We start from the raw sequence: 14,150 nt of genomic DNA, 5'->3' as shown, positions 1-14,150 counted from the left end.
TTTTTTTTTTTTTTTTTTTTTTTTTTTTTTGTAGAGAACACATTTTTCTACTCTCTTGACTTCTTTACTGCAGTGTATATAAAAAGTAATAGCTTACTCTGCAGTTGTGCTGGTCTCAGATGCTGCAGTTCACGTGGATTTTGTGATTGATCATCATCTGCTTTTCAGAGTCTTTTAGAATAATGGTTTTGAACCAAGGAAAAGACTTGGATGTAAAGGGAACTGCAGCTGATTTTCGAGATATCTAGGAAATATCAGTCCATGGAACATGGTTAAAATCTCAGTTTTTGTATTTATGAAACATCTACACATCAACAATTAGACAGATATTAACAAAAACCTCACAAGGAAATGATAGATGCACGTGCCTGTACTTATGCTTTATGTTAGTGTATGCTGACTCTTTTTGCTCTTTCCTTTGCAGTAGAAAATGTTTTAGGAAGATGTATTTCTTGAGATGCACTATTTTAATGCATCTTTCTTTTGCTTTTCAGAGAAACTGTTGTCGCTTCTACCAGAGTATGTTGTTCCTTACACAATACATCTTCTAGCTCATGACCCAGATTATGTCAAAGTCCAGGACATCGAGCAACTAAAGGACATTAAAGAGTAGGACTGTCTTTAATGCTGTTATTTCTGAGAATTATAGTAATCAAATTTTATTCTAAGTAGAATTTTAATTTAATGAGTTACATTGATACATTGTCCAGTACATGTAACAATGGCAATTATTACTGTGAAACACTGTGGGAAAATGGTGTATGTGCTTATTTAGTGCTCTTTGGCACCCTATAGAAATACCTGCACCTTCTGCTCATCCTGACCTTCATTGCTTCTTTCTAATGAATTGGTTTCCTGGAGATTTGTAATACTAATAAAACTTCAGTAAACCACTTTGTAGGTGTGACTTTTTTGACAGTAGTATTTTTATTCATGTCTTTGCTCATGAGGAGTACTACCTTTCTCCTTAGGTGTTTGTGGTTCATACTGGAAATATTGATGGCTAAAAATGAGAACAACAGTCATGCATTTATCAGAAAAATGGTAGAAAATATTAAGCAGACTAAAGATGCTCAAGGACCAGATGATGCAAAAATGAATGAAGTAGGTGACACTTTTTATTGGTAACTACGTTTAATTTTGACATTGCTCTGGAAATTGGCTACTTTTGTTTACACACCAACTTGAAGATGTCTTTTGCTAGAGTTGTATAGAGGACATGTGTTGTTTTATGTAGTGAGTACGCTATTGCAGTTGAGATGTCAGACATGGTGACAGATGTCTTGTTTCAGTAGGACATAATAGTTTGACATCATTCTGTTTCAATCTCAGCAACGTTACTGAATGCTACCTTTAGATGTATTTAAGCAAAAAGTTTTACTCTTTTAAATCATCCCATAATGTGAAAGAGTAAGAAAAATACATTCATGAGATGTTTGTATTATGTAGTGAACAGATCAACTCTCATCTTGTTGAGGTTTTTGCATCACGTAATATGACTGCACTCAAAGTAATGCCTCCTATTTTATGATGTTGGCCCACGATGACAGAGGCAGATGTTGATGGTATGGCAATAGAGGTTGAACCTTCTCACCAATATGCCTTTAAATGTTGTTGCCATGTGACAGATGGCAGCAGAGGGGCAGACTGACAAAAAGGCATCCGATGTTGGAGTACGTATGAAGCAAAGGCGTCATTGAATTCTTCCATGTAGAAAAACTGGCAGCCTCTGACATTCATTGACACTTGCCGACCGTTCATGGAGATGAGCTCACAGGGGATGTGAGCGCAGCGAGGCGCTGGGTGTTGTTCCAGCGCTGCTGATGGCATCATGAAAGACAAGTCACATTCTGGATGGCCGTGCCGATTTTTGTGAGCATGGAATGCAGGCTCTTGTTCATTGCTGGCCAAAATATGTAGCCAGTGGAAGTTGCTGTGCTTAAAAAGCAGCATTTTGAAGATGAGAATTTCTCTGTCAAATAGTGTTACTGTGATCTTTGTATCTGTTGTAGACTCCATGGAAATAAATAGGAGGCATTACTTTTGGAGTAGCCTATGTGAATGAATGTGTCACTTTTTTACTTTTCCCAAAGGATTGGGTTTAACTTTGTCTTTGAAACCGTGACATATGTTAATCTTAAAGTGTAGAAAGATCATGGAAGCCAGCTTTCTTTATCTGCTGGGTGTACAGTGGTTTTCTGCTTCTGTGTTTTAGAACTTGGTGATACACTGTTTAATATGGATGCTGCTGTTAAATATTCTTTTTGACTCAGACCCCTTATAATCCTCTCCTCGAAAGAATATTTTCGTCAGACTTTGAAATGACCTTCTGATTTTTCATTTTTACTTTTTATTGTTTATTACTTACAGAAACTCTACACAGTCTGTGATGTAGCAATGAATATCATTATGTCAAAGAGTACAACATACAGTTTGGAATCCCCTAAAGATCCTGTACTTCCAGCACGATATTTTACTCAACCTGACAAGGTAGACCTTGGAGTTTAATTTTTCTTGAGATAAGTCTATTTAAATCTTCAGTAGTTGTAATGCAAGAGTTCTGTAGATCTTGTAGAATTCTCTGTATTATAATTAGTTGAAGATATGTGTTTATGTTCTTGTAAGTATTTATGTTTACATGCATTTTTCTGCCTTTGTAATTTTTTTAGGAGATGTTATAGTTCAGGTTTGAAAGATCAAAATTATAAATGATGTAATGAAAATCTCTTCTAGTACTACTTCCAAAATGTTTATATCTTGTTCACTGATTATTTTTTTTTTATTCCTTCTTTATAGAATTTTAGTAACACCAAAAATTATCTTCCTCCAGAAATGAAGTCATTTTTCACTCCTGGAAAGGTGTGTGTTTGTTTGCTTATTTTCAAGGAAATTGATTTGTCTGCATTACTTTTAAATAAATAACAAAAACAAGACAAAAAAAGCCAACAGAAGTTAATAATTTAATATTTAGTAAAGGAAAGGACATACTATGGTTTTCATCTGGATTAATGTATCTTGTTCCTGATTACAGGAAAACATTTATCTGCTACTTTGTTAAAGAAGTGAAAGTGCAGCATCTTCATTAGCCTTAACTTTGCAAATGGAGCATTAGCTGTGAGCCAGCTACTTTCCAGTAGAGGTAGAATGCAAGTTAGGAAAATATATGTATGATGGTATCTTTATTTTCGAAGATGAAAGCCAATCTTTCTGGTCTAAATATATAAGCACTGTATTGAGTGTGTAAATGTTTGAACTCAGCGAGTTAAAAATCACTTTTTATTGGAGATACAAAAGTTCTAAAAAAGCAGTTTTGTCTTTTAAATTTCAGATAGTCAGTTTTAAGTTCTGCCATCCCATGCTTGACAGAATTCTTAACTTCTGTGCCAAGCTCGCTGATAGTAAGTTTGCTGTGACAACATTAAAATACAAGTGACATGGTTTTGCTATCATAAAAAATCAGAATGCTTGAGGTTGGAAGGGACCTCTAAAGGTCATCTGGTCCCAGAGTCCCTGTTCTCTCAGCCTTGTTTCAACTGAGAAATGCTCTTGAATTTTCATCATCTTGGTGGCCCTTCGTTGGATTTTCCAGTAGCTCTATATTTCACACGTAGCCTAATTTGAAATTGCTTTTCTAAAGAAGGTTTTATATTTAACTTTCTAAAGACAGGTATTCTAGCACTGTGGCTTTTTCTTTATGCTGTCACCAGCTAGAATCTAATATTGAAATATAGAACGAATCATTCTAAATGTTGTGAAATCTGGGGGATGGTCTTGAATTGCTCACCATTTCTGTAGGCAGGTGTTTGGATAAAGGTCTATTCTCTGTAGGACTAACTGAACGCTTTCAGCTTTCTCAAAAGTAATTATGAGCTAGAGGTATTTGGCATATCTGAAAGGTAATCCACTTAAGTAACCTGAAGTTCACCATTGTCTGGAAATTTTGGCTCCTAATAAAAGCCTGACGATTTCCAAATCTGTGTATGAATCATTGGAGTCTTCTCTGGAACATTTGCTTTTGAGACTGTCATTTGTTCCCAGTTGAAGCTGGTGTAGTTTGCCATTACAGCTAAGTCACTTTAATGGCTTACTTGCTGAAAGTGCTGTGCTACTGCTACCTCTGTCTTTGCCAGTTGAGATGCTTATCTAATCCAAATGGTGAGCTGCTTCCGGCAGTGACATTTGCAGGAAGCAAACTTTAAAAGAAGTGCTGAAGTGACTTACTGCAAGGTCAGGTGACCGCCCAGTACTACCAGTGAGAAGAGGACAGAGTTATAAGTGTTGAGAAAATAATACTGGCTTTGGTGGCAGCTGCCTGTTTGATTGCAAGTCTATCAGCTTCCTTCTTATAACTTCAGTATTTTAATGTTTATTGTTTTGCGTTGTAATCAAAACTCTGATTGCAGGAAGTGAAATGTGTGAATATTTTAAGTATAGTACATGTTAATATTATCTAAATGCTTAGTTGAAAATAAAGGAAATATATTTTTGGTTTCAGCCCAAAGCAGCCAATGTTCTTGGAGCGGTTAACAAGCCTCTTTCGTCAGCAGGCAAGCAGTCTCAATCCAAATCTTCACGAATGGAAACTGTAAGCAATGCCAGCAGCAGTTCAAATCCAAGCTCTCCAGGAAGGATCAAAGGGAGGTTGGTAGACAACAAAGGAGCTTTGATATTTCAAGTATTTGTAATGGAAACTCTGAATATTTCTATAATGCTTTTTATTTGAGAAACAAAATTATATCGTTTTAAAGTGAAGTTACAATGGCACACTGCATAATGGGAACCACAAATTGAGCTTTTCAACAACAGAAATAAATTTTCTCTTTAAAAAAAAAAGAAAAGAGAAATGAAGAAAGAAAAAAAAGATATTCAAGAACCATCAAAAGAGAATAAAATCACGTCTACAGGTTTGTTGAAGGAGGAAAAGAGGTTTTCATACATTTATATTTAGATCTGCAGATCCTAGGAAATTTGCAAGCTGCTGTAATGTGTTTATATGTCATAGAAATAGAGAACTAGGCCAATATGGTGGCCAATATGGTGGCCAATATGGATGTAGTATAATCTCCTCTTCTATGAATCTGTGCTGGACTTCGCAGATAAATGTTTCTGGAGTTTAAATTCTGTGATCATGGAAAGGACATACTGAAATATTAGAGAATTTGTTGTCTCATTAGCTAGCTGTCCATAAAATTTATACATTGTTTTATTTTGATTTTCTAGGTTACAATCTTGGTATCTTTTATTGAACTGAAGGTCACATTGTTAATTTGTTTCACAGAGAAATTCAGAGATGACACGGTCCCCACATTCATTCAAGACTGAGAGAAAGTTATGTTTTGAACTAAGACTTCTCAGTTGATTCTTCTGTGAATATTTAATATATACTATTAATTTGAAAAGTAGGGCAGTGCTACACAACAAATCCTTCACCACTCCATGGCAATTACACAAACTTGTAAGAAGTCATACAAGTTCATATGCAGAAATGCATTATTGATAAAGGCAGATTAGAATCCATCTTCTTCATATCCAGTGAAGTGAATCTGAGACTACATGTAGTCTATTTAAAAGAAGTAACAGTGCTGCACTTGCAGCCTAACCTACTCTGTCATCTTCGTGGTCTCCCCAGCTCACTTAAGTAAAATCAATTAGCATTTCGAGTGGTGACACCAAAGAAGGAAAGTCCACCAGAAGCGATGGTAGTGATTCATTATGCATGGTATTTCCCGTTCACTATGATTGAATATATTCACACAAGCTTCCATCCGTTAAGGTGATGTATAAAAACTGTCAGAACTTACTGCAGATTTTCTCCTTGTAGAAGAATGTCTTTCCCACTCTAGGCAGTGCCCAGTACAGGGAGTTGGTGTATCTAAATGCCTCTTGCTTTTTTAATGCATAGAATATTTCTTTATTGTTAGAACTCTGTACTGTTACTTAATAAAATAAAATTAAAATTGCTTTTTCCAGCTTCGGTGCAGATGAAGAGGAACTTTTGTGTATTATCCTCTACTTATGGGTCTCAGTGTTTTACAAATCATTGCCTACTTACACATGTGTAGAAACTGAAATAAAAGTGGACTTGCTTTTACATATATGCTGCCATAAATAACTAAAGAAAGCTGGGGGATGAACTATCTCTGAAATTTAGATCTGCTGTTCTACCGCACAAACCTTACCATAGGAAAGAGCTTTAGTTGGTCTGTGGGGATTTTTGGTATGTAAAGGGTATGCAAATGTAAACAGACACAGATCTTTTGTACCTCAGTAAGGCTTTTCTGTTTCAAAAAGATCAGCTGTGTTTTTTTTTTTGTTTGTTTGTTTGTTTTTTTTAACTGAGATGAACATACTAGCTTGTGATTGACCCCTTGCCCTTAGATGTTCTTGTTTGTGGTATCCCGTGATAGCTGCAATAGTCTGAGTGAAAGGTTCTGCCAGATTGTTCATGGTTTAGGAATAGATTCCTTCTGAAGGATATATATATATCCTTCAGAATATATATTATAATTATTAAATTATATATAAAATGATTGCCTGCTATATTATAATAATAAGGAGAACAAATGTTTATTGATTCTAGGCTTGATAGCACTGAAATGGACCACAGTGAAAATGAAGACTTCACACTGAGTTCACCATTACCAGGGAAGAAAACTGATAAAAGGGACGACTCTGATCTTGTAAGGGTGAGCCTTTTGGTTGCGTTACAGATGTTTCATTTTCAGTCACCAAGACATTAAAATAACAATGAATATGCTGATACTTAATATTTTTCTAACGTGAAACTGAGGTAATGTTTTCATTTGCTGAAGGATGTGCTTAGAGATGAAAAATGGAATGAAAAAAAAAGTTCAGTTTGGCTGATTACATTACCTTTGTGTCATACTGACAACTTGAGTAAGCTTTCAAGATTGTCTGTTACGATTTGCAGGATTTTGAAAGTAGATTGTGCTAACGTGAGGTTGGTGGCAATTAGTCCACAATTAGTCTGATGTTTGGAATTCATTGATGAAGTACTTGAAACGTTGGTCAAGTTGATACCTTGCTTGGGCTTTGTTTCCCAGTATACTGTAGTTTTTTGTATGTGTCTGATGGTTAGTGAAAATATGACTTTGTAAGAATTAATTGGACTAACTTCAGAATGTTCAACTGCACAGGAATTCTGCAGGAGCACATTAACCTGTCTGAGATATCAGATTGCCTTCTGAGGTTGTAAAAATTATTTTTGTAAATGGTTTATTTGCTTGTAGCTAGCAAAATGGTAACACATCAATTACAGTGCTGATGTATTACAATGAAGTATTGTAATTCTTACCTTTTTTGGTGTTGTGCCATTATTGATGTGAAGACATGTTCTTTTCCAGACAACTGTTGTGTTTTTCAAAAGCTATAGGGAATAGCAACTGCCTAGTCATAGGTTATCTTGAATAGGAAAAGGGCATTCCGATTTGACATTGGATTTAGAAATTCAAGTAAAAGTTATCTGAATAGCCACATGGATTTTGTTTTCTTGCACATAATTTGTACAGCAGTGAAGGCGGGAAAAATCGGGAAATTGGATGGTTCTGAATGATAGGTATCACAAGCAGAAGCTATAGCATGATTTTAAATGTCTGTGCATGCTGTGATCTGCCATAGGCTTTAGGGCAGAGTCAGCTAGCTAACTGGTAGTTATAGATCAATGGAGTCTCACAGGATTTCCCTTATTATGTTTTAACAGGCTGGATATTCAGTCTCAAGCAACATTTACACATTATATCAGAACGCAGGAAAAAATGAAGAAAATTATAATTCTATTAACAGTTTGAATAAAAAGAAACTCGTATCATTAGTAAACTATTTTTTGTTCCTTAACTTTTGGCTGTCTGTCATAATTGTAGTAATTTAAGTTATACATGAGACATTATGAATGAGATCAAATCTATTAAAACTTGATATTCTAGAACGTATTAAGAATGTGCTGTATCTGATGTCACTGCTACTTTGGTTTTCTTGGACCCTCTGTTCTCCTGTTAGGTCAGTTTGTCGCATTTCTCTGAATTGCCTGGGACATAGAAAGCTACTGACTGGTAAAACTATCTTGGACTTTTACTTGTCTTGAAGTGCAGATAACCATCCTATGCTGTAGTATTTTGTAGGTGAAGCAAACAGGCAGCATAAGAAAAAAAAATAAAAAACAACCCAACTCTTTAAGCACAACACAATTTTATTTCTTACATTCGACTTTCAGCTTTAAATTTTTCAGACCAGTATTGCCATATATACACGTACATTCTGTATGCTCAAAAGTCTAAATGGCATAATGTGAATTAATACGTTAATGCTTACATAGAACTTCATTTCTTTAATTACAAAACCATTTTGAAAGCTTAATTCAGGTAAGGGAAAGCAAGAAAATAGTTGAAGAAAAAAACTTCAACCTTGGATAAGCAACTTTTTAAAGAGCTTGGTTTGTTATGTTGCATCAGATGTAAATCTGAAGGGCCTGACATGTGGTAGTTGAGAGGCTGTGGGTTGAATTGATAACTGACAAAAATCAATACAGTTCAATATTTCAAGTACTCCTAAGGGCATTTATATCTCATTTTGAATATATAATAAAACTGCTTAAGGTAATAAATTCAGAATTCGTTTTTGTTTCTTTGGAGCTAGGCCACACCTCGAGTACTGTGTTCAGTTTTGGGGCCCTCATTACAAAAAAGACATTGAGGCCCTGGAGCTTGTCCAGAGAAGGGCAACGAAACTGGTGCAGGGTCTGGAGCACAAGTCTTATGAGGAGCAGCTGAGGGAGCTGGGATTGTTCAGTCTGGAGAAGAGGAGGCTCAGGGGAGACCTCACTGCTCTCTGCAACTTCCTGAAGGGAACTCAGCAGAGTTCAAGCCTCAGAAGGTTGATGAGGCGTTCGACCGTGTCTATCCTATCTTTCTATTTTCCTACTGACAAAACTGCAGTCATGTACATTCAACCCAATTGTGTTTGCCACAGATGAGGAAACAAAATGAGAAAGACCTTATACACTTCTGTGATTTAATTGCTTGTGTTTTAAATTAATCTTTCGTTGTGGCAATTATGTGTATATATTTATTTACACTTGTGCAAAGGTTTGGAAATGGACACTGTAGAGATGCTTGGTAGAATTTCATCTAACTTCAAGACTCTTTGTCTTGTTGGGTTAGAGTTCTTCAGCTTCTGTGCATGTACCAGTTTAATACAGTAATTCAGTTTTTTAATTTGAGATTTAATCTTACCTTTTCAGTCAGAACTTGAGAAGCCTAGAGGAAGGAAGAAACCAGCTATCACAGACTCAGAAGAGAAGCTAAGCATAGATGACCTAAATAAACTGGGACAAGAGCAGAAGCTAAGAGGCAGTCAGCGGGGAAGGAAGAGACCTGCAGTTGTTTCAGAATCTGATGAAACACAATGGCAAGAGGAAAAAAGGCTAAAAGAAGATGTAATAGAAAGTGAGGATGAACAGAACAGTCCGCCAAAGAAAGGGAGAAGAGGACGGCCTCCCAAACCAAATAATGGGGGAACACCAAAGGAAGAGCCAGCAACAAAGTCATCAAAAAGAAGCAAAAAAAAACAAACGTCAGCAGCAGCAGTAGAGGAGGAGGAAGAGGAAGAAGAAAGGCAGACTGAAAACATTGAACAAAAGCCAAAAGGCAGGCAAAACAGGTCGACAAAAAGAGCGCAGCAGAGGTAAGTCTGTCTGCTTGTAAGTGCATCTCTTTTTGTATTGTTTGACATCAGTTATAATTTGATACTTTGCAATTTGGGTCTTCCTCAAAACAGAGCAGAGCCATCTGAATCTAGTACAGTTGAATCAGCACAGTCTACGCCACAGAACAGACGAGGAAGGTCATCAAAAACACCACCATCACAGCAAAAAAAAGTGTAAGTGGTGAATATTTTCTGAATTTGTGTTTAGTAAATTTAAAAATATTCCTCTGTGCCCCCAAGCAATCATTTGCTGAAAATATTTCAGAGTACTTTAACTTTCAGTTATGAAAATAAATTGCTGTTACTATTTCTAAAAGGTTTTCCCCAGCTACCTCTCCTAGAGCATCTCAAACTAGAGCAAATAGGCCATGAGTAAATTTAATGTGCTCAGGTAGCGTATATGTAGCACTGCTCTTCTAGGAGAAAGGTCAGCACAACACGTGAGGGCCTTGAGGATAGGGCTTTATAAAGACTGCAAGGAATAAGAAGCATTACTGTTTTAGATAGGGAGGAAGAATCAAATTGTTACTACTGTGAAATGATATGGTGAAGGGTATAAATAAATATTTTATAAATAATAAATATAATAATAAATAAATATACTCTGGTTCTTCTTAAATTAATTTCCATTGACTTTCTAATTTATGGCCTCCTTATTTTTAAGGTAATGTATAATAAAATGTTTTATGGTCTACAGAGAACAGTTCTTAAAAATTCTAAGTTGTGTTGAGCTACAAAATAAACTGTGACCAGTTTAATTTTCTTGTGCTTCCTGTAAAAACTACTGGTATCTCTGCCTTTTCTTTAAATGTACGTGCAGTATATGTAAGCAGAGGTGTACAAGTGCACAGGAAAATAATAACTGGGACATGGAACAAATTTGCAACATACCTTTCCAGAATCTGGTAGTAAATTCCTTAGGGTGCTACTTACACACATCACTATTCTGGCCTTTTTTTGTTATTCTGTTGCCAGTATTGTTTTTCTAGAGTCTGGGCTTCTCCTCTGGCAGGATCCAGATTTGCCTGTCCTATTTGCCTGTCCTTGTCAGTCTGTTTTTTCTATACCTGAAATCCTTGCCTGAGCAAGTTTGTATCCTCCATGAAATTCCAATTTCTCACCTAATCTCATGTTCTGGCATTTTGCACTCACAGTATCCCGACTTTTCCAGTATTGTTTTCCTGCCTCTTCACCCATATGTGAGAAGATGAAGCTAGCCTGTGAATAATTCTCCTGCTTCCTTTTTGATTGTGTTGCTTCTGTCAGTCTTAGAAGGCCTCAATTAAGCTATTGATTTTTCAGAGGTTGCCATGTTGTTTGGTTGGTTCTGAAACTCCCTCTGTACTTTAATTATGTGTAATTTGGTGGTTTTATTCTGAACTGTGGTTCTTATGACTGAAAATTCCCTTCATCTATGGTTTGAAGCTGTTGGAGGACAGTTGTTATGGACCTGTATCACCCCCAATGAGGACTGAAGTGAATTGTCTATCTGGAATGGAGTTTCTAGTTTAATTTCATCCAAGAAGTCACCTAGTTTGGGTGCATCAAGACTATTTCACAGACCAAACCAAAGAGTAGCAAAAGGCATGAATCAATGATTTAATTGCAAACTATGTGAACTACAAAATGGTAACATGAGTGCAGCCTTTAGTTTTAGATGCATATCCAGGTTTCATTTTCTTGTTTTTAAAGCAGGGAGAGCGTGAGTGAGGCCTACCTCTCCTTTTCAGCATATGGTTAGGGTTTTTTGGGTGTTGGTTTTTTTTTTTTTTTTTTTGGCTTGTGATTCAGCTCTAATAACTAACAAAATGTACGATATTGTTGATTGTTCTTGATTATTCTGATTAGGGTGATAGTATTGCTGATTTATCCCTAGCTCTTAGTATGAGCTAGTTTGGAAGCTTTAGGTCTACTACAGTGTTAACTTCATAAATAACAGTATGTGGGCTCTTCTAGGTCTGTAAAATGATATATGCGCAGTTATTAAAATTCTGTGGTGTATAAATCACAGATCACAGAATGGCTCTGGTTGGAAGAGACCTCAAGGATCATGAATCTCCAACCCCCCAGCCATAGGCAGGGCTGCCAACCTCTAGAATTTAATTCTAGACCAGGCTGCCCAGGGCCCCATCCAACCTGGCCTTGAACACTTCCAGGCACGGGGCATCCACAACTTTTCTGGGCAGCCTGTTCCAGTACCTCACCACTCTCCTAGTAAAGAACTTCCCCCTAGTATCCAAACTAAATCTTCCCTCCTTAACTTAAGACCATTTCTTGGTTTACTGTTGTGTCAGCTTTCCTTGCGCTGTGTCTGGTACTGAAGAGCAATACCTGTACTGTCCATAGATGAAAGACATTGTTCACCATTGTATTCCTGGCATTGTATTCTGAAAGAAACTGGCTTCCAATTGCTGTTGTTCAGATTCCTATTAATATGTCAACTATTCTTTGTACAGATGAACTAAAAAAGCACACAAGGTAGAAACATGTCATAGATGGAAAACTTAAGGCTGCTGTTCTTATCAAATGAATGTTAGTTCTCTTGCAAAGCTGATGCATCTGCAGACCCATATAGCATGAAACTGATTTTTATTTTTCTTCTGATTTTAGCCGTGCGGGACGTTCCAAACAAGCAGCTAGTAAGGAGAATGAATCCAGTGAAGAGATGGATGTATTTCAGAGTAGTTCACCTGTCAGTGATGATGTTCCCCAGGAAGAAGTAATGGAAGAAGAGGAAGTTTCCACAATCAATGTAAGAAATGCCTTCTGTTTTGCGTGCTTTTTTTTTTTTTTTTTGAGTCTGTAGGATTGTCTTTGTATTGATGTGTTTGAAGACTGACTTTTCCTGTTCCCATAACTTAACCTTCCTTCTTTAAAGAGAACGAGGTGGTGGTGGTCAAATGTCAGTGTTGTGTAGCAGCATTGCAATGTAGTTTCATAGGGAATTTGCATTTCTCAGACAGAAAATATTAAGTTTTTCTTAAGAGTCTTAAGTTTACTGTCCTGCATAGCTTTTGTTATCTATCTGATCTGCATACAGCTTCGTGGGGATTTCCAGGTAATTCATACCTTTTCTTGTCAGCTAGATTGTAATAGTGAGTAATGTGACTAGCTTATTTTTTTTAATATTTGAAGAATTCAGGGTTGGTAACGTAAATAAAATTATGTTGTCATTGATCAAGGCTTGTACTTAGGATAAAAGGAGTGATGAACGATACTGTAGTCAGTTTCTTATGCAATATTGTGAGAGAAAGCATTTTCTAAATGCATTTCCATTATAGACTATATTTATTCTTGATTTTCTCAGAACTTAGTATTTCTGTGCAAATATTTAAAATACTTTTTCCCCAAACAGGTGCGTCGCAGAACTTCCAAAAGGGAAAGGCGATGAGTGAGCATGTAGTTGTCAGCCTTCCAGGTGAAAGCTTTGAAGAATGCTTTTAATATAAAGCTTGAGACTGAACAAAGCTGTTAGTGCACAAATGGGGTTGCTAAAAAAAAAAAAGACAAAACCTATTTTACTCTTACTGCCCCTGCATTTGCAGTCCCTAGGTCACAAGCTTTAGCCACACACACGTTGATATCATTAACTGTGGATTTTTGTGGAGTGTAATGTGCGCTGGCTTTGTAGACATATGAACTAAAGAAGAAAACTGTAAATAGTTTTTTTAATGTTTCTGACTTCTAAAGTGCTTGTATAGCTTTTATCTGCAGCTTTAAACTGACAGTGCCCCACTGTTTATTGGATCTATTGATTTAAGAATGATCTCAAGCAATATCTGTCAGTGTTCGTATTTGTACTCTTGTTGACATTTAACTGTGAAAAAAAAATCAGTTGAACAAATAGTGCTACTTTCTTTTGCCACTATTTGTTGAGAAGAAATGCAATGATGTTTGTTTGCTTTGTGAATCTGACCTGGTGTTTACCTGTAGGCACCTACCTGCCATCAGAGGTGCTAAATTACTTTCTTTTACAGTTGAACAATGTTGGATAGAATAACACAAGAGATGCAAATTGTGAAAGTTGTTTGACTTGTTTTACACCTCAGTATTGATGCCAGACTTTTCTGGACTTCTAGTGGCATTGAAAAAATTCAAAAAAGATTTAAAATATTATAATTTTAAAAGTGTGTTATTAAATAATGTACTGAAACCCTACCCATTTTATCTTCCCCATCAGTTTTTATTAATCTACTGTATCAATAAAATTCTGTAACTGAGTTTTTAAGTCTAGTATGTTAATGTGTATAGATATTTCCTTCTGAACGTGATGTTCACAAAGAGCAAATTATTACTACATTATAATATGAAATCTGATATATAAACATTAGTGAAAATACAGTTCTTATTACAATGTAAAGTTAATCACAAAGAAAATTTTATTGATGCAGTGTGTCTTTATAAAGCTGTTCTTGAGAGCCAAGTGTTTT

General features: G+C 36.1%; 1 protein-coding gene across 3 annotated transcripts in view; it reads left to right on the top strand.

The window, feature by feature from the left end:
* Window positions 1-13,940, top strand: part of PDS5B (PDS5 cohesin associated factor B) — a 99,738-nt gene extending 85,798 nt beyond the window's left edge. Inside the window, exons 26-35 of one of the 3 annotated variants that reach the window (XM_042838903.1) lie at window positions 495-609; window positions 972-1,104; window positions 2,371-2,490; window positions 2,797-2,859; window positions 4,496-4,641; window positions 6,581-6,680; window positions 9,257-9,699; window positions 9,793-9,894; window positions 12,331-12,472; window positions 13,076-13,940. In XM_042838903.1, coding sequence (XP_042694837.1) covers window positions 495-609; window positions 972-1,104; window positions 2,371-2,490; window positions 2,797-2,859; window positions 4,496-4,641; window positions 6,581-6,680; window positions 9,257-9,699; window positions 9,793-9,894; window positions 12,331-12,472; window positions 13,076-13,111 — 1,400 coding nt within the window. In that variant the 3' untranslated portion in view covers window positions 13,112-13,940. Of the gene's footprint in view, window positions 1-494; window positions 610-971; window positions 1,105-2,370; window positions 2,491-2,796; window positions 2,860-4,495; window positions 4,642-6,580; window positions 6,687-9,256; window positions 9,700-9,792; window positions 9,895-12,330; window positions 12,473-13,075 lie in introns of all 3 variants that reach the window. The other 2 variants (XM_042838902.1, XM_042838904.1) reach the window with 2 other exon arrangements.
* Window positions 13,941-14,150: the final 210 nt, after the last annotated feature.

The sequence above is a fragment of the Centrocercus urophasianus genome, unplaced genomic scaffold (genome assembly GCF_019232065.1).
Source record: "Centrocercus urophasianus isolate 14NV4802_14NV808 unplaced genomic scaffold, USGS_Curo_1.0 seq_9, whole genome shotgun sequence".
NCBI classification, from domain to species: domain Eukaryota; kingdom Metazoa; phylum Chordata; class Aves; order Galliformes; family Phasianidae; genus Centrocercus; species Centrocercus urophasianus.
Note: the sequence above shows the minus strand (reverse complement) of the source record. Positions and strands in the feature narration are given on the sequence as shown.